The sequence below is a fragment of the Cupressus sempervirens genome, chromosome 9 (genome assembly GCF_028749045.1).
Source record: "Cupressus sempervirens isolate cs-2001-9-10 chromosome 9, ASM2874904v1, whole genome shotgun sequence".
Taxonomy (NCBI): domain Eukaryota; kingdom Viridiplantae; phylum Streptophyta; class Pinopsida; order Cupressales; family Cupressaceae; genus Cupressus; species Cupressus sempervirens.
This window is the reverse complement of record NC_143126.1, coordinates 304,455,410-304,476,814: the sequence shown is the minus strand read 5'-3', so window position 1 is coordinate 304,476,814 and position 21,405 is coordinate 304,455,410. Positions and strand designations below refer to the sequence as shown.

The window sequence follows — 21,405 nt, the reverse complement described above, 5'->3', positions numbered from 1 at the left end:
CTTCGCCTTGATCAGGACCTGGAGAAGTCGGACGCTGCGTAACACCCAGAACAAGTTGATCGGTGTTTCGATATTCGAAGATTGCGATGATGCGCTGCTTCCAGGTTCCATAATTGCGACCATTGAATTTGGAATTATTCTCGAGTAGAGTATTTGTTAGAGATGCCATGGCACGTTTTTCAATGAAAAATTGTGAAAATCTATGAAGGCACGTTCTTCGAGGCAAAAATACGAAAGACCCAGAAGAACCAAAGAATGACCCAGAAGAGAGCTCGAAAAACCCAGAAGGAATCTGCTGTCGTTTTTTGGATCCGCTGGCTCGAAAATCGAGGCACAAAAATTGAGGCACCCAAGAAAAACGGACGACAACCCAGTTGAGCTCTCGAAAAACCCACCAAGAATCTGCAAACAAAATATTTTTTTCGACCCCAAAAATTAGGGTTTCGAAAAAAAACGGCCCAGGCTGAAAAAAGCTTGAAAAAACTTCAGATTTCTTGATAAAAATGGCAGATTTTTTTTTCCAGGGAGAGCGCAAATGATGAAGAATGCAGACAAAACGAACTTATCCTTGACCCTACAATCGCGATTTTGCTGTCAAATGAGCTTGAAAATATATGGACGCAAGTTGCAGAAAAAAAATTGCGAGCTTTCCCAAGGATACAGGCATGGATTTTGCAGACTAGGAGGCAGTCGTGAGCAGATAATTTCAAAAGAAATTATAAATTTTTCGAAAAATTGCTTATCATGGCTCTGATACCATGTTACAAGATTCAAGAAGAGTAGGCAGATTAACGGATTTCCGGATGATTCATTTATTAACAGAGGAACAAATGTGTTCCTTATAAAGAATTACAAAGACGTTGTTTCTAAAAGAAACAACGTAGACTGAAGACGGAATTAGAAACAAAACTAGAGACAGGATAGGAAACATTTCTATCTGGATTGAAGACAAAAGAGACGGGATAGGAAACATTCCTATCTAGACTGAAAGACGGACTACAGACAAGTAGTTGACTATTATAGAAAGTACAAGATATTATCTTAATAAAATCATCATTAGCAAACAATGTATTTACATTATATCATCTGCTTCTCATTCTACTGCCTCCCTCCCCAAAGTAGCCGAAATCATCATTAGCAAACAATGTATTTACATTATATCCACTGCTTGCCATTCCACTGCCTCCTTTCCCAAAGTAGCCAAAATCATCATTAGCAAACAATGTATTTGCATTATATCATTGAGGCCAAGGACATGTTGTATCTCTTGCCCCTCTACCTTCTTTGCACAGAATAGAAAGTTTACTATAGAAATATGGGATTATTCAAGCACTATTGAGTTGACTATTGTGCATTTTTGTTTGAATGACCTTCAAAAACTTCAATTGTGATGCAGATGTGTGTGTGTGTGTGTGTGTGTGTGTATTGTGTATACTATGTGTTTGCAAAGAAATGAAAGTAATAAACAAAGTTAAAACATTTGATAGCTTGTAACTTCACCAATACATATTTAAATACTCAATAGGATTATAAAATATAAACCATATCAATGATATGAATATCATATACGTCTACGTTCATGATTCCTATGCAAATCAAAGAATCATCACATTTACAAAATCAAAATATAGTTCAACATTTAATGTTTCTCAATCTGAATCCGCATCATATGGATTTGAAAAAAACTCATCATCATCTCCGTCTCCTCCAACTGCTGCAAGCTTAAAATCATTTGAACCGAAAACAGTTCCACTTGTGCTAGATACACCATGTGTCATGATGTTATCAACATCATCATCTGTGATTGTGATAAGATCTTGAATCATTGCATCCAAGTTTGCACACCTAGGTTCTACATCCTAAAGCTTGGCTGCCCCTTCCTTGTAGTTGGTATGAATGAAAACTAAGTCATCAGTTATTTTAGAACCCAACCGGTTACACTTTACTGAGTGGATCAAGGAGTATGTACTCCAATTCCTTTCAGCAACAGAACTTGCAACCTAGACAATGTTCACAATTACAAAATTAATTATTAAGCTAAGGGCCCGTTTGGTTGCAAGCGTAGGAATTGAGAATTAGAATAGAAAATTTGAATGAGAATGGAGAATGAAGAATAGGAATGGAAAAATGCAATCCAATCTTGTTTATCCCTTGTTTGGTTATGCAAGCTTCAATTGGAATAGGGTTAACTTGCAATCGGCGCCATTCGAAAGTATTTCTGAAAATGCAATCGGCGCCATTGGAAAATCACTGAAATATTTGAAAATATTGAAAACAAAGTTCCAGCGCTCACCCCAAGTCAAAGCGGATTTGAAAATTTAATCAAATTTGAGAAAGCTAAAATGAATGCAAGAATAGCAATTCCAATTATAGGTATTTTTTGGAATGGACAAAAGCTCATTTTGGGGCTAAAATGGGAATACGTATTCCTATTCCACGCACCAAACAAAGAATACAAATCATTTTCGAATTTCCTATTCCTATTCCAGTTGTATTCCAGCAACCAAACGGGCCCTAAGACAAAAATGAAAACCAATTTAAAGAATTGTAGAATACATGTGGTAAAAACAAGTAAAAAACAAATAAAACTTACTTGAGAGAGGATTTTGATTGCGAGAGGTTGTAGATGCTTGAATGGTTGACCAAAGAGATTCCACTACGTGATAGCTCCCATGTCACATGGGTCCTTTATTGCAAGAGAACTAAGTTTTTTCTTGAAGAAAATAATTCAAATTCAGTCCTATTTTTTCTGTGAGTGCCATCATCTAAGAAGAGTCTTGCAAAATCTTTTTAGCACCCACTAGCAACTTCTTCATCCACATATGGTGCTACTCTATTAGGCATACCAAGTACTTCTTTGCTATAATATGTTGGAGATAAAGCATATGCAAGGAGGTGCAATGTGGTAGTCATCTTTTCCCAATGATGATGAATGATTGATTCAAGTCGATTGCATAAGGCTTCACATTTTGTGGGGTCATCCTCATGTGCTTGTATTGAAAGTATTACCTTCTCAACCATTGTGTCCATGCCATCATGTACATCCCCCCAATAAGGCTTCTTTGAATTAGCAAAACGGAGCATAGTCATGATAGGATCTGTGAAATCTAATACAAATTGCACACGATCCTACCAACTGTCATCCAAGATCAATGCCTTGACCTTTTGTGCTCTCTCTAAATTTGAAGCCTTCCATATACTCCATTGGCTTGAAATAGCCTTTTGGCTTAATGCCTCTTGCACCTTGACAAGTGGTCTCATAAGAATAGTATGAGATGCAAACCGGATCTTAACCTCCTAAGCAAGTTAATTATAACAATATGCCAATAGATACTAAACATGACATAAAATTTATTCAAATAATTTAATTAAATAAATAAAAGAAATTTAGTATTTACTAATTACAATTTACAACTTGAATTTACCTTTAGCAACTCCAAATTGGAGAATGATCTAAATATGGATTGACACGTAGTGGTTTGCACAAACATTTGTATCTCCTCTCCCTCTTGGTATATTTGCTTGTATATCTATTTGGGTGCCAATTTGTTGCATGACCAAGTTTAGGGAGTGTACAGAGCATGATGTCCAAAAAATATGGTCATACCAGCCCTCAACCAAAGCACTTGCACCTTTGCAATTTTTCCCATTATCTATAATTACTTGAACTACAATTTTCACTACCCACCATTTGTATGTTAATTTCTAAGATCACTGCAAATGTAGTAACAATTGCCATTGTATGATTGTGTTTTAAAAATCAATCCGACAGAAGCTACAACCTTAACACTCCCTCTTAGCTAGGGAGGATTTATAGAACACATTATGCCTCAAGAGTATTCAGAGATATCATTTCAGTATGATATTCATTTCACTATGAGGCTAAATTTCTCACCTTTCATAACACACAATTGAAGCAATTTCCATAAATTTAAAACACCACCTTAAGTGTGGTCTATAGTAGTAACTATGTCATTGTGTCCGACAAGATCCGGTCCAAAGAACCATAACAAGTTGATTATCATGGTGTCCGGCAAAGTCCGGCCCAAAGAACCATGATAACAGGTCTACCATTTATAAGATCACCACCTTGCAATGGTTACCTTCTATCTGTTCGTTGTCATGATTATTAGCACTCTAGGACAACAATTTAATGAAGTCTGTCATGATAACAGGTCTACCATTTATAAGATTGTCACCTTACAATGATCACCTTTTGTTTATGTATGTCAATGAAAGATTGTCACCTTTCATTACATATCATAACAACATCATGTAGTAACTTACATGATATCCACCATGAACCACCATAGCTGCTACTAGAGGGTGGAACAAGGATTTTCACCTTAGACTTGTCTCTCATAGAGGAGAGCACATTACAAGGAATTTCACTTAGAACTTCTCCTCATAGAGAAGATATCATCCACGAAGGATTGCATCTCAAAATTTCTCTTTTTGAACAATGATCTTGGGAAGTTATGTCTTGTAGTTACTTCGTCAAAAACTCTCTCACCCAAGGATACCTATTGAACTCACTCTGCATCTTATATCCATCAATACTTCCTCATGACGCACTCAAGAGTAGGCCCATCAAAGTCATGCAATCACACACATGTATTTCTAGACTACCTCTGAGTATTAATCTTTTAAGCTCTTGCAGTGCTTTCGAAGAAGTGTCATACTCCCTCTTAATGTAGAAGGATACTCATAATCTCAATCATTAAAGGTATTCACTTCAAGAGCCTCATTCTATCTAGCCTGATCACAACTTCTTTGAAGCTAGTGTCATAAGCTTGAGCTCTGCTCAATATTTGGTAGCATGTGTAAAGAACCAACCTTCTTTTCCTACAAGAACAACCTTAAAGACAAAGGAAAAGATCAAAGCAAATAACTCTTATAGCATGTATAGAATTTACAATTATGAGAGAGGCTACAATGAGTAGATAAATGTAATATTCAAAGATAATGAATACTTATCTGCACAAGTTGCTCCAATGAAGGTCCATATGTATCAAATTAGAAAATGTCTCCATATAAGCATTTGTCAAACAATGGGGATGGAACATTGGCAATTATTCCCGCACAATGTAAAATTCTCATTCTTATTGTTGAATGATTTGCATCAAAAATAGAAAACTTCTTTCTGTTTAGTAAATCTCAGATCTTTAGTCTATTTGCACTAAGGGAGGATGCGATGCTGGTCCTCTCCTACTGAACCTTTTCATCAAGTATTCTGTTATGCTTTGAAAGGCGTCCCTTGTCGAACAATTTGGAAAGTACAGCGTGCTTTATGATGACTATTTACAAATATTTTCTTGGATTCCAGAATGGCTATCAACTAGAGATCAAAAGTTTTTTGAAGCCACCTATTTCATCTTAGTTTACTATTTGCCTCTGTCTATTGAAAATATTTTAATGAACCATATTTTAAAAAATAAATGCAATATTCCATCCAATTTACTATCATTATCCCTTACGGTTTGTACAAGTGAAAACCACGCCACCGTTTCAATGACCCGATATTTGAATAACTTTGAGTCTTCCACTTTTTAGAGAATTTGTCTGTAGTCTGTAGTTTTGTTCTCTATATGAAAGGAAGATAAAGAATCCACACAGATTGAAAAAAATAAATTTCCATTCTTTGAGTATCTTTTATTTGTTTTGTCCACCTTTTCAATATGTTCTTTGCTAGAAATCAGTACCGACAAGTTCCAGTGATCAACAACATGGCAAAGAATATCTTTTTGTGTGTAATATGATATACAGATCAGAATATAATCTGGCCAGTGAAAGATTCTAACAAAACCTCTATAATACTCATAGATATAACATCTGAAGTTCTAGTTTCATGTTGTATGGCGGTCTAATGAATTCCTTGTTGTCGAAGGAGAGTACTGGAACAATTCCATTATATCCATCGCATAGTGTTTTAAAAAACAGATACATCTGTGTTATCAAGCGTGAAGATATAATTGAAGATCTTTGGTTTTCTTGAAGACTCCTTTCATATTCATGAGCAGTCATTATTGTGTTTAACTAAGTTAATAACACTGATCATACATTTGTCAAGATCCAGTGTATTGAGAAAGCAAAGACCCGATTCATTGATCTTGTATTATGATATAAATTGTCATTGATGCTTCTCTATGTATGACAGAGGGTGTTAATGAAATTATAACATTTAGTGTTCTTATAATAGAACTTGTTCTAAGGATTCGTTTCAAATAGTTCAAAGACTTCCTATGTAGAATCAGTTTATCTGTCTACCATATAACATGTGAGGATTGAGCCACTCACATGATACAATATTAATAATAGAAACAACCCTTGAATATATTTTCTATCGGAATGAATATATTGGGTGATGAAGATTTAGAGGGACCTGGAAATATTTCACTATTAACCATACTCGCAAACGATTACCCTCGAAATAAATAGCATCTCTTATTGTCTTTTAAAGTAATCCTGAAGCATGCAATGCTGAATAAACAACATCATCATATGGAACAAATATAATGGAAACTACTCCCATGCTTCTGTTAATGATTTGTGGTTTGTCTGAGATTAGGAATCACATATTTGCCACTTAATTGTTTTGCTAATGTCCAATCATGGACATTTAAGTTTGAATGCTTTTTATATGCCATCGCTGTTTGTTTTAGGGGCACAGCCTGCATACTTTGACATGTTCTTGAGTCTGAAATATTGAATCATTTTTCCATCTTATAAGGTTTAGTTATTAATTTCTTTAAATCCTGATCTGGAACAAAGATTCATAATAATGGTCACTGCTTTTTTTTCAGTGACATTCCTTTTCGCGCACAGAGATGTCCATATCATTGTGCCTTATAGTTCTATTTCTTCTTTTCATTTTATCGGGCCTCCATACATTTAACTGCTGACGCTGCATATATATGCTGCCTATTAATTAGCATCGGGACTAATCTATGTTAAGAATAACTCACTCATATGCTTCATATTTATCACTCGTCTCTTCATCAAATGTACTGAAATATATTTCAAAGTTTTCTTTTTATGAAGATACTACCACTCTGTGAATATCATCACTACCACAAATGCTATCGTCCAATAAGGGCATATGTATTTGTCTTCCTATCCTTGATTGGGGTTTGATTGTCTAATCTCCATCCTTTCATCAGAAACATTTATCATATACAATTCATTACCTTTGCTATAATTCATTTCTGATTCATTCAAATGGATATTGTAGTCTGTAAGTTGTTGTTTGAGAGCGTTATTAGCCAAGATATCTAGTTTGATGATGTGTTGTCTTAATTGCTGCTGTGACTGAATTTCCTGAACATTAGTGTTCTATCATTATCACTATTTCATCCCCGACTCTATATTTCCCTTTGTTCACATATCGTTGCTTTGCAGTATGTGTCATATTTCTTCATGACGTGGTTTGATAATTTTATCTGCACTGTATATCTTTCTCAACTTTTCTTACTAATTTATTGTTACACCTGCAGTCTAGCTTTGATACCATGTTAATTTCTAAGATCGGTGCAAATGTAATATCAATTGCCATTGTATTGATTGTGTTCCAAATGCAAATAAAGGCTTATAAATATGAGAGGAGGAGACATGTCTCATGAAGAGACATGTCTCTGCAGTTAAACATCACTAGTTAACATATTAATATATAGTAATATAAATAACCATATATGTAACTCATCTTAAGCATATATGTAATATTAATATATTAACCATATATGTAATATATTACTATATTAGTATCTAATAATATATATTATATTACACACACACACACACACACACACATATATATATATATATATAAAAGATGAACCATCAACAAGGTATCTCATGTAAAAATCTATTCGACAGAAGCTACAACCTTAACATTGTATAGCTTCAATGAGAATCTTGGAAATGAGTTGTAAATCTTTCACTTGCCCTTCACAATCAATTGCCTGCAAGAACATTGCCCCTTTGGGTGACACTACAATCACATTAATTAATGGCTTGTTTCTCGTATCTTTTCATCCATTCGAAATAATAGAAACACCCGAACTTCTCCATGAATTTCTAATTGGTTGAAGAGCTCTATCTACCCAAAACCTCTCTTTTGTCAATAAAGTAGTATGCACCTTTTCATATCCAGGACTTGTGTAATCAACCGGTGCTTTATTTATAGCTGCCACCATTTCTTTCCAATATGGTGATTTCACCGAATTGAAAGGAAGACTGTTGGCATAGAGACATAATGCAATGGCTTGATCAACAAGCTCTCGTGCCTCCATTTTAAATGTGGTGTCCAATGGACCTCTTATGCAAGAAATAGTTTCTACTTCTTCCTCTTCCACTTCCGGTATAGGCACTTGCAAGAATGGGTGTTTGGAGGATACAATTGGCTCCTTGGGCAATGTTTCCTTTGAGGATGGATGTTGGTAACAAAATTTTTGTTGACCTTTTTACCAATTTATCTCTAGCTTCTTGTTCATTTACAAATGAAGCTATTTGTGCATTAGACAACCCCTTCCCATCTTTGCCTTTGCACATAAAAAATCCTTTACCAGGAAGGCCCATAAAATGAAGTTTTACCCAAGAATAAGAGCTATTGAATGGTTTGCCTTTATTACTTTGACAATAATTACACTCCCAAATATAGGAGCCACCTCCGAAAACTTGTGATATTCTTGTGGTATGTATGCATAAAGGAGATGCTACATCAATTTAAAACTATCAGCTGCTTGGCCCTAAACTTTGATTACTGGTGGCGGCCATCTATAAGAAATTAAATGAATTCAAATTAAAAAAAAGAAACTTTGAACATCAAGCATAGAAGTGCAAAAAAATGATAGAAAACAACTAAAATAGATAGCTAAACTCTTGCTTTATTTCTGTTTTAAAAAAACTTGAAAAAAATCTTCACAACCTTGAAACAATTGCTCCAAATCTAAAAATAATTATTAAGCAACTCAAGAATAGGATTAAATGCTTGCCTTAGTTGCTTAAAACTCATTCTTGGAAGCTATCTCTTGCTCGACAAACTATCCTCTTCGAAAACAATCACCTTGCCTTCAAAATGCCAAAATGGAGAGAAAAATGAGAAAAGAGAGGGAGGCACAAACAAAATGCAACAAATAGCAGTTGAATGGCATCTTTTAGGGCCGTTTTAGGGTTTCCAAAGAAGAAATAGGTTAAAAAACATTTTTTCCCATGTGAGTTTTTGGTGTGTTAAGTGAAAAAAATAGCCAACAATGCATTTCTTTGGGTTTCTGCCTGTGGAGGCTCTTGGATGTGTCCGGAAGCTGGCCGGAATTGATTGGAAGCCACTTTGTGTCATTGGTACGCATCCAGCTGGCTGGGAGCACCTTCGCACTTGTCTCCGCTTCAAACAGCTTTTGGTTCCGCCTTTGGGCCTCTAATGGACAAATCGGTATTTGAGTATATTACCTGACCTGAAGCTGAAATAAGAATAAAGTCTTTTCTAAATTCCATCCAGGACTCTTTAGAATGGACCATTTTTTCAGTTTTTATTACTGCATACTGGATACCACCTGTAAACACCAAAGTTGCATAGTTTGATAAGCAGAGGTAATTTGTAATTCTACATCAATCTTGAATCCAAATTGTATTTTTCAATGCCATTCTATGGAGGAAGTTGGTAAAGGTTGTGGAGATCCGGCTTCACCTCTGCCAAATGGATTTGTTTCAAAGTTTCTAAGGCCCAATTCAATAAATCCATTTTTCTCAAATCTCGCAGTTATTATGGCCCTGGCAGCTTCTTGTAAATTCTTTCCATCACATCCATATGGACATTACAGTGGATCCTATAGCTTCTAGTTTCATGTAGGTTTGAGGCTTGGCAATTCAAAATCAGCCTTGAAAGATGAAATTATTCTTTTGTGCAGACATGTTGGGATTTCTCAAGGATTGTGAAATTTGAAAACGACATGTTGGGATTTCTCAAGGATTGTGAAATTTGAAAACTATTGTCACAAGTTTAAGAGTCCATCGAAACACCAATGAGTTGAATGTCGAGGATTTGGTAGATTTTTGAACTAGCAAAATTGCCAATGAGTTGTATTTGTCAACATTTTGGGGGCTTTTAGAACTTTAAGAAATGCTGAATTTTTAATTGTTCTCAACGTTTCACATTGCCATCAGGGTTTAAAAAGTTAGGAGAACTCATTGATTGTGGTCTGGGGAGGTCTTGAAAACCAAGAAAACACAAACTTTATTATATTTTTGATGACTATTTGAAGTCCGCGCAGTTTAGGGCTAAATACTGAAAACACTTACCATTTGTGAAGTTTGGGGTTGAAGGCCAACTTTACATTTTGCACTATTTCAGGAATTTTGAAGGTTTTGGTAGTGGAAAATTTGAAATCCTAGAGTCTCCCCATTTGCAACATGCAACTACATTTTCAGAAACTGGAATAGTATAAGAACTCGTAGCTTCAACATACATTTTGGGAACTGGAAACTTTTGAAAACATGCAACACAAACAGGTATTCTAGAAGCTGAAAATTTTATGCCTTCTACAACATAAGATATTTTGGGATTTTGTTAAATCTCCACAGTTTGCAAATTCTGGAAGCTGAATAATTTGATCCATTTTTATCTTGCAGTGTAATTTGGAAATGGAAATAAGTTGATATTTTCAATCTGGCAAGTGAATTGACCTTTGAAAATAATCAAGAGTGTTTGTGACCAAGGACAAATGATACAATCATTTAATATGTGACTCACACAAGTTGACATAATGTGAGATAACAACGTGACAACACATGTTGATGCGATGAGCATGAAAAACATAAAAATTGAGAAGGTTGAAAACGATACCAATAGGATTTTGAAGGTTAGGTTGTGACAAAATCTTCTCACCGCAAATTTGCAAAGACACCATTTATAGCATCTTAAGGTTATTAGTAAAAATGTAGACATGAAATTTTACCCCCACCCTCATTAGAGAGGAATGGTCTCTCCTCGCCTTCTTGATTCATCATAATGCCTCAGCTCAGCTTGGGCTAGCCTGCATTCCTCTTGGAACTTAAACTCTTTGTCAATGGTTGGAATAGATTTGCATATAGTTACCCTAGATAAAAAAATAAAAATCTAAGAGTTTCCATGTTTGGTTGAATATAATTGATAAACATATGAAATTAGTTTATTGATTGTTGGGTTTTAATAACTAGCACCTCCACGGATTCTGGTTTGGTTCATCAATCTTTTCATGAATATGGCCTGCCTCCTTTTTAACTGCTAGGAGCTGATTTTAGACTGGTCACAAAGAAATTATTAAATAAGTACAAATTAAATAATTTAAACAAACTATAAAAAATACTAAATAGGTGAGTTTTCTGTGGTTTGTTGTGAGACCATTTGGTTAGCTTTGAGTTTGCCTTGGACTAACCCACAGTCCCTTGCACACTCCCAGCTCATCTCAAAACGTGCATGGAACCCTACCAAATATGGTTTGAACCTGACCTAATTCTGGGCCTATAACCCCATAACCAACCTACACAGAATAAAACTTGCACCTGCATTTGTGCCCTTCATCTTTGAAAATACTCTTTTGGGCATTTCTTGATTTCAATACATGATTTTAAAACCAATGTGGGTAAAACTGAAGAATGAGATTGAGAGCAAGTGGTTTGATTTCTTAGGTGGAAAACATCAGACTATTTTATTGATCATATGCTAAAAATAGAAAGTAGTCACGTGCTAAAGATAGAAATATCACAGGCTAAAGATTGAGGCTAAAAATGTATGATGGTATCAACATCCTCATAAATACCTAATGCCTACTATTGTAAACATACACTTTATATTAAATTAATATTCTATTACAGAAAATGAACTGCAATGAGCATTAAGGCAAGATAACCGATCATTTTTATTGCCAAAACTATTTTTTATACAGACAAGCTGAGGAACAAATTTGTTGAAGTCTTGGAACAATTTCCTTGACCTCACCATAGTTAAAGGGTTATTTTACCAGATGACAAACGTTTGTGTTCAATGAAATTTTGTTCAAAGGTCTTTTTGTCATTCAGGATAGATGGTTTGCATAAGCACCAAAGAACAACTTGTTTGATTCTTAAAGTAAAATATGGAAGAAATAGTTTCATTTTTTAGTTAACATTTACTATATAGTGTTTTACCTTTTATGACGAGTTTTGCACATATTCTTCAATTATTTTTGACTGATGCATTCAACCCTTTTTGTTTTTGATTGTATGTTGTGTTTTTTCCTTTCAATTCCGGAAATTAAAATGTCTTTGCCTTATTCTTATGTGGCAGATTCATTCAACGCAGCTTGGGTGGGCCCACAACAGCAGAATATGAAAAGTTGCAAGCTGAGAAAGAAGAGTTGCAGTCGAAATATGAAGAATTGCTTTTAACACATGAAGAGACTTGTGCACAGGTCATGTTCTTATTACTCATTGGTTCTTCTTGCCCGGAATTGCTCAATTATAAAGATGCTTGTTTTCCTTCAAACTAAATTGCTGGTTTGAGTTTGGGTTCAATAGTTTGCTTCATGAGTTCAGTAATTTTTTTTGGGTGGTTTGGTTCGTTTTGGGTTAAGTTCAAAACACAGCACCACATTTAATGTTAAATATCATAGCAAGTCTGCAAGATATACCACCATATTAATAGTTAAATATTAGTCAAACTTGAATCTCGTGATAAATATTATAGTTAAAAAGTAATAATGACAAGTATCAATTATCAGCCACCGTTGATAAAAAATCATATTGTAATTTTTTTTTGTAATATTCCCTTTAATAATCTGATATTCCTATTTCTAATTGATTCAAAGAATATATAAATTAAATATCTAACATTTTAAAAATAAAATTATAGATAAATTAATCAATAAATAAATCACAAGATTTCAAACTATATTGAATATTGAATAAAACAAAATAAATTAGTAATAACTAAATAGTTATTGTTGTATGAACAATTATATAACTCAATTTTTAAATAAACTAATAATATCAAAATCACACTATTAACCCCTACTATACCATGTTCGGGGCCCACTCTGCCAGTTGCCGGGTTCAAAGGTTATGACCATTGAATTAAGACAAGGGCCAATATATATTCTACATCACTCTGCTAGACATGGCATCAAAGAGGGAAAACATAAAGGAATATATGATAACAAGCAATACTACATCATAGTAGACCAAATCAATACACACGGTTGGTAAGGAATAAAGGTATTTGTAAATACCGCCTGCATATTGAGGACTGTGGGAATCAAAGAGCGCACAGGTAATACATGGAAGTGCGAACAAGTAATGCCACGTATCATGGACGTGATCCACGACTGGTGAATGGTGTCATAAGCATCAAATAAGGTTGAAGGAGATATCATTTAAAGGTAAGTTTATGAAGTAAGGCTTCCCTATTAGCACTACCCCACCATATTATGCAAAGTGACTACAAGAGATTATAAAGGCATGCTAACCATACATGTTTATAATGGAATACAATCTCCAATATGATCTATACTTAAAAGTGATACTTAATGAATGACTAATAACAAGTATCTTCCAATATCCATCTTAATAATAGTCAACTAAGGGATTGCTTTAAGATATATTTATATTAATAATGGAATTGAGATATTTTTCATAAGAATATACATATTTATTACAAATAATTCAAATAATAATATCTTTGACATTACTTTCTTATGATCGGAAAGATGCATTGTTACCAATGGAGGGGCTTGTATAAATCCAATCTAGTGGATCTTTTCCCAATAGAGGGTGGGGTTCAGCATCTCGTAAATCTTTGTGAAACGGACTTGGACCTGTAAACTTTGAGGGAGTCCATGGATGGTGTCTAGGAAACTTGGATAACGTGAAGATCTTCCGGTCCTAAATTCAAATAATCACATCATTTGATAACTAAAATGACTATTATAAATATTATAATTCATTTAAAGACATCATTAATGATGGACCCTAAAAGGGGACATTACAAAAATGTTATCATCTGTCCCCCTTCTTGAAAGAGTATTAACTAATAAGCATTAATAATTAAATAAAAAATCTAAGGTGCCGGTTCAGATTTGGGTTCGGATGTGGGTTCAAGATTTGGTTCAAAAATCGTTCAAATTTCTTTGGGGTGGGTTCGAATTCGTTTTGGGTTCATCCATGCAAAAATATGTTTTTCCTTAAAAAATATGTGTGTATGTATATGGTGCATATGTATATATATGCAACAGCAAATAAGTTCATACAACACTATGCTAATTGTAAAGCAACATAGTGAAATACGACACCACATATATTAATGAATTAGTCCAAATGACTGTTGATGTTTGGTAGCTTTAGTTGGATAAATTCATTAGACTAAACTGAAGTTACATATATGTGACACACACACACACGCACGCATGCACCCGCATGCGTGCACACACACACACACGCACGCACGCACACACGCACACACGCGCACACATGCGCACACACATTTGCGTGTAGTTAATTAAATAATAAATTATATAGATATATATATATATATAATTATGTTATCATTTTAACGAATAGACATGTCCCATGAAGGGACATGTCTCTTATTTGGGTTCGGATGTGGGTTCAAGATTTGGTTCAAAAATCGTTCAAATTTCTTTGGGGTGGGTTCGAATTCGTTTTGGGTTCGTCCATGCAAAATATGTTTTTCCTTAAAAAATATGTGTATGTATATGGTGCATATGTATATATATGCAACAGCAAATAAGTTCATACAACACTATGTTAATTGTAAAGCAACATAGTGAAATACGACACCACATATATTAATGAATTAGTCCAAATGACTGTTGATGTTTGGTAGCTTTAGTTGGATAAATTCATTAGACTAAACTGAAGTTACATATATGTGATACATACATACATACATACATACATACATATATATTTGCGTATAGTTAATTAAATAATAAATTATATATATGAGATATTATATATAATTATGTTATCATTTTAACGAATAGACATGTCCCACGAAGGGACATGTCTCTTAATATAATCTCAATAAATAAGGGGTCACTGCCATTTGGAAAACACATACCAAACATAACGGCAGTGCTATACATTTGCAGCGATCCTCAAAAAAATAACATGGTATTAGAGCTAATTGCAAATGTAAGAAAGAGAAGAAAAATGGAAGGGTGTCATATTTGTTGGGGAAGGTTGCCATCTTATAAGGGTTGATGAGTGGAAGGGGAAATAAAATTAGAATCCGAGTCCAGTCATTACAATGACGACCAAAGGAGTGTTCAGAAATTATCGGCTTTGGAGTTATCATACTCTAATAGCATACAGGTGATTCTCTAAAATCCGAAACATCATTTATGGTAGAGCATTGCTCCTAGAAATATCACTGTTGTGTGAACAAAGATAAGTTGGAGTATCTATTCTATGCGAAGAGAAGTAGGAGTAACATAAAAAAGAAGAGTTATTTGCCAATAACAGGAAAGATTCAATAGCAGAATTTACAGGAAAGTGACCCGTCACATCATATTTTAAGGGTAGTCAAAATGTGTTTTGAGTCAATTGACGTAACATAAATGGCTGCTTGTTCTTGTGAATATAGGCTTTGTAACTCATGTTTTGCTTCGTCATAATCCACCAAGTTTATTGGGCACCTTACACAGGAGTGAGGAGCATAAAATATATGGAAGGACGACAACAACTTGGGAATTGGACGAGGAACATAGGAAGGATACAAGATTGGCCTAAGTTAATTCTTTGTACGCAATGATTAGCCAATTGTTTTATTCGCCATTTTCATAAAGAAAATGCCTTAGAAGGGCTCGGGCTAATCACCACGTTGTGACGATAACAACACTCCCTCGCCATTCGAAGAGAGGAATATCCATATTTTGATAACCTTCGCCAACCTCTAACTGTGCTACGTAACTGAAAAGAATCCCAACTTTTAAAGGTGAAGTGCATATGTTATGAAAAGCCAACAAGTTGAGAAGGGTGCGAGCTTGTAGGGAAATGCGTTTGCCGAGTTGGATGGTCTTACATCATCCATTACCAACTAGTCAATAGTGATGTGGAATTCAGCTTTGATGCTAATGCACAAAGCCAAGGCACACGCTCGATAAGAAAGGTTGGCCATTTGCTTTGATGCTGAAACCAAGCTACACATTCATGGATACTTTCCTTCATCAGTAGGTGGGTGTGTTGCGATACTTCATAAGCATTGTTAGCATGGGAAGATGAACATCTATTTGATAAAGTGCCTCACGATGCGTATGTTTCACATTGCATATATAATGATGTTCACAAATTGGCAATTCAAAGGGAGTATCATTGTCACTTATGGGATTGGAAACACCAGTCTTGAGTAATTAAAGTCAATACCTTAAAGATGCATGGATCTATAAATTACAAATGAAAGAATTTAAGGAGGAAGTGGGCCATAATATGCACCACCCACAAAGCACTTCCTTGGCGCATGGTCAACTAGGAATGAGACCAGCTCGATACCCATGAAGTGAATGGTGCTAACATGTACAAAGGAGCCATCCACGTAGAAACAAAACTCCCCTATTAAGAGGTACGTGTAAGTGTTGTGTCCCTTAAATTAATGATATTAAAAGCATGATAATTCTTATATGCTGACACACACACACATAAAAATGAAAGAGAAGAATTTGGTAACATAGTTAAAAATGAAAGAATAATATTAAAATTAATTAAACATTAGCTTAGTTAAACAAAAACTGCTATGTTCCCCCAAGTTTCCGGGACGGGGACGGCAGGGGACAGTTGGACGGGTTTCCGGGGCGGCATTTTTTTTTTGCCGATTTTGGGGACGGCGGGGGACGGCAAATGGGGACGGCAAAAGTGACATTTTTTTTAGTTTTTTAAATTTTTTGTGTGTTAAAAAATTGGGGACGGATGCAAGTCCCCAATGAAGTTTCCGGGACAGGGACGTCCCCGTCCCCGAAACGCTGGTTTTTTTGGGGGGGATGCGTCCTCGGGGAACATAGACAAAAAGTCAAAAGGCATGAATGGAAAAGTTGTGAATCTCTCAAATGAGAGGTATAAAAGGGAGAGATGAGAACGCCATGTGGGGGAAAGGGAAAGAGGAAGATAGAGTGGACCATAAGAATTAAGGAGGTATTAAGGGAAAGGAATGGAAGGAAATTAAGAAAGTGGCTTTCAAAAGGTGAAGGGTTGTGAATCTTTGATAGGGTTGTGACTCTTTGAAAGGGTTGTAGTTATGAAGTTTATGACTCTTCAAAAGGTTTATGATTGTGAAGGGTTGCGACTCTTCGAAGGGTTGTGACTCTTTGGAAGAGGGTCAACTATGAATGGTTATGACTCTTGCCAAAAGACATACATGATGAAGAGGTGTGGCCTATCGCTCACATGGGAAGATATAAAGGAGAAGGATCAAATGATATGGGGGAAAGAGGAGTAGAGGATATCTAGTGTAGATTTAGAGGAGTATTAGGAGGGAACTGAAATAAGACTTGAGAAGGAAGAAGAAAATAATAAAAGGATATGCAGATATTAATGGGATATGTGCAGATCTGGAAAGTAGTAAAGATAGATTTGAGAAGTAAGAGATAGGAATGAAAAGGGCAGCAACTGTTAGCCATGTGTATATTTTCATAACCAAAGGGTGTGACCCTTTATAAGGGCATTAACAAATGAAATGGTGTATTAAGGAGCAGAAGGTTCCATTTGGAGAGGAAATAAAGAAGGGTAAATCAATTTGGCAGAATAAAAGATTTTTCTCACAGGCAACAACAAACAATACTATTAATACTCATAAGATAGGTAAGTCCTAATGTGGAATGAACCATTTTGCATCATACAAAGGCAAGGGATACATCCTACGGTGGAATGAGCCATGCTACATTGTACAAAGGAAAGAGTCCTATAGTGGAATGGGCATGAGCTACATCATACACAGATAAGGGAATAAGGCTTGTGGTGGAATGGGCCACGCTACATCATGCAAAGGTAGTAGTCCTATGGTGGAATAGGCATTAGCTACATCATACAAAGGCAAGGGAATAAGGCCCGCGACGGAATGAGCATGAGATATATCATACAAAAACACTATTTGTGAAGGACATGTCACATGGAAGAATTATTGTGAGAATCCTTAATCATATAGGCATATTATATTATGCTAACAATACAAGCAGTTTGCATATACTTGTTCCTTATTTGGTGATTGGAGGACCTAAATTAGGGTTGACCTTGCGAAAGGGCATTCTAAGTGGTAAAGTTATATCTCTAATTGTTTGACGCTTCTTATTTTAATTGAATTTTGTGATTCTAGGGCAGAAATTAGTGCAATCCCAAAAATGGGACATCACATCATCGCTATTCATAGTAGGTGACTATCTTCCTATAGGTTTTGTGATCTTTTCGGACCATCACGCCATTGCAAATAGGGGTCCCCTCTTTTTGCTTGTAGTCATTGGGTTTCAGCAGCTGCAGTAAAAATTTAGGGCTTTAAAAGATAGGGGAGAGATTGAGAAATTAAGTTGTTGGATTGCAAGTATGTGTGGAATGTTTAGTTGGGATTCTCTCAGACCAAGTTGTAATAGGCTTGGTTAAAAATTCTAAGTGCATTAAAATTTAGGCTAGTCAAATAGTCCAAGATATATCTTATGCATAAGGGCCTTAAAATTCTTATAAAAATGCATAAAATCTAGACGAGGCATGAATTTCTCTACTTAAAATGATGAAAATCTGAATTAGGCATGAATTTCCCGCGTAAAATGATTAAAATTTAAATAAGGCATGAATCTTCCTACTTAAAGTGCATAAAATCCAGATGAGGCATGAACTTCCCCACTTAACATGATGAAAATCCGAATAAAGCACGGTTCTTCCCACATAAAATGTTGAAAATTTGGACAGGGCATGAATTTCCCCACTTTAAAGAGATATATATGATGAAAAGAAAAAGTGTTCGAATAAAGTGAAATATCTAGATGCAGAGTGTTTTCCCCTTGAACTTAGAAATTAGGCAATTACTTTGTCCAAATGTGTATGGATTTTCCCCTTCGTCCTGAGATGATTTGCCCCCTTTTCAACACTTCGAAGAAATTTAAAGTCAGGATACTAATGGAGTATGAATTTCCCTTTGTCTAGATTAATAATGAACTTCCCCAAATCTACATGAAAGTTAGTTTTTCCTTGGAGGTGATTGAAGAAGAGTGAAAAATTCCTAAGAATGAGATTGAGTTTATCCCTATAAGGATTGATTTTCCCCACATGTGGTCAAGGAGAGATGAATTTGCCTAGATATAGAATTCAGAATTTATCCCTATGGGGTTCAAATTCCCCCTCTTGGGTGAATGAAAAATTACAATGGATCAATGCTTATGAAGTTTGAATTTTCCCTTTTAAGGATGGAAAAAGGATGACTTAGAAATTAAAAGATGGTTAATTTTTCCCATGGCGAAATAAAATAAAAATAATTACAAAGGAAAATTATTTAAAATACATTGTACACAAGCTTCAAGGTGGGAAGTTTTAATAGCACATTGCTTGTGTGGGTGAAAATTCAACAAATATCTATTTGAAAAGAGCAAGCTACAACCACATGAAAGCACAAACGATTGGCTAAATTGTCAAGGTTGGTGAAGATCGAAGCTAGAAGACTGAAAATTTATCCAAGAATCTAAGTTACCGATTCAAATGCGGATCCAGAAGCCTATACGGGATGTGGGATTTTTTTTGGGTACGGATGCGTTTGGAAACGTCTATATATATTATATAATATTAATATATATGCAAAGAATTTAAGAAACTTATAAATACAAGAACTTAGAGTTAGAAACTTGGAAAAATACAAACATACATCATTTGATAGTATCATATGATACTTCACCGTTGATCAAGATTCAAGATTTTTCATATGTCAATTAAATAGCTCAAACCTCAAATTAAAATTTCATAGGCACAAATATTCATGTTCTAGATTCCATGTCCAAACTACAAAATCAAAAACATAGTTCATGATTCAATGTTCACCAATCAGAATCATAAGGATTCTCAAAAAAATTTGGATCCTGCTCATCTCCAACCATTGCAAGGTCCATATCATTTGAACCAAGAATGGTTCCACTTGTGCTAGATGCACCATGTGTCATGGACCTATCATCACCATCATCTATCATCGTAGTAAGATCATGAAGTGTTGCATCCAAGTTTGCACACCTAGGGAGTACATCCCAAAGTTTGGCTGCCCCATCCATGTATTCATCATCCTTACGTGACAAAAGATGCAAGTTGGTATGAATGTTGACCAAGTCCTCAGACCCCAACTGGTTGCACTTCACTGAATGGATATAGGAGTATGTACTTTAATTCCTTTCAGCAACATAAGAACTTGCAACTTGGATTGTGTTCACCAAATTATTTTTTAAATGTACAAACGAAAAGCATATGACAAGTTTACAGATGTTAAACACTAGATTGTAGAATACCAAGGTTGCATGGGTACTCGTACCCATAGTTGGAAAACTCGCCAAATGCAAAAAATCGCCAAGCCCCCCAAAAGTTTAATCGGGAAAAACTCGGCAATTTAAAAAAAAAACTCGGGAAAAACTCCGGAACCTAAAAAACCGCTGAAATTTAATTAAAAATACATTTATTTTGCAAAATTTAATGAGAAGATGCATCTAATAAGTTAATTAAAGACAATACAAAAGAAAGAAACAAAGTTTAGATATATATAAATGCATAATGCGTACAAAATTGCATTCTCATGCAGAATGCTCATGGTAGGAAGCAAAATAGTAAATTACTAAATAGCTTCAATCTATCAAACTAGAAGTAAATACTAAAAGTCTAAATACATCAATACAATGTCAATCACATCTTCCTCTTTCCACTTGCACTAGCAGGAAAGCGAGGGGGTCTAGTCCTAGAAGAAGTGCCCCACACTGGGATAGGGCGTGAGCTGCGTGACTGTGAACTCTGTGGCTGTGCCCCCTCGCTCGACGTCCCTATTGACTGGTTCGGCGTCCTAGAAGAGGATGCATCTCCTCCTAATGGTAATGCCTGATCCTCGCCTAAATCATCATCATCCTCGTCCTCATGCTCAATGTCATCCATAGTGAACTGAAAATCAGTGTCAGCCTCCCCCTCCATGGCCTGCCTCTCCAAATCAGCGATCTCATCTGGTGTAAACAATGGACTTGGCTCCTGTGCTGTCCAATCAGAATAAGGATCTATCTCATCTAGATCAAGCGGACCAGGTAGTTCTAAGAGCTGTGACTTTTTTATGCGCAACTTAAGATTATAGTGCACATAAACAAGGTCATTAAGCCGTTTTTGAGTCATTCTGTTTCTTTTCTTTGTATGGATGGACTCAAATAAGCTCCAATTGCGCTCACA

General features: G+C 35.4%; 1 protein-coding gene across 2 annotated transcripts in view; it reads left to right on the top strand.

The window, feature by feature from the left end:
- LOC149538614 (c-Myc-binding protein) overlaps positions 1–21,405 on the top strand; it is a 97,398-nt gene that overhangs the window by 50,819 nt on the left and 25,174 nt on the right. For both annotated transcript variants that reach the window (XM_089799926.1, XM_089799925.1), the window contains exon 4: positions 12,299–12,422. In XM_089799926.1, the coding sequence (XP_089656052.1) occupies positions 12,299–12,422 (124 nt within the window). The remainder of the gene's footprint in view (positions 1–12,298; positions 12,423–21,405) is intronic.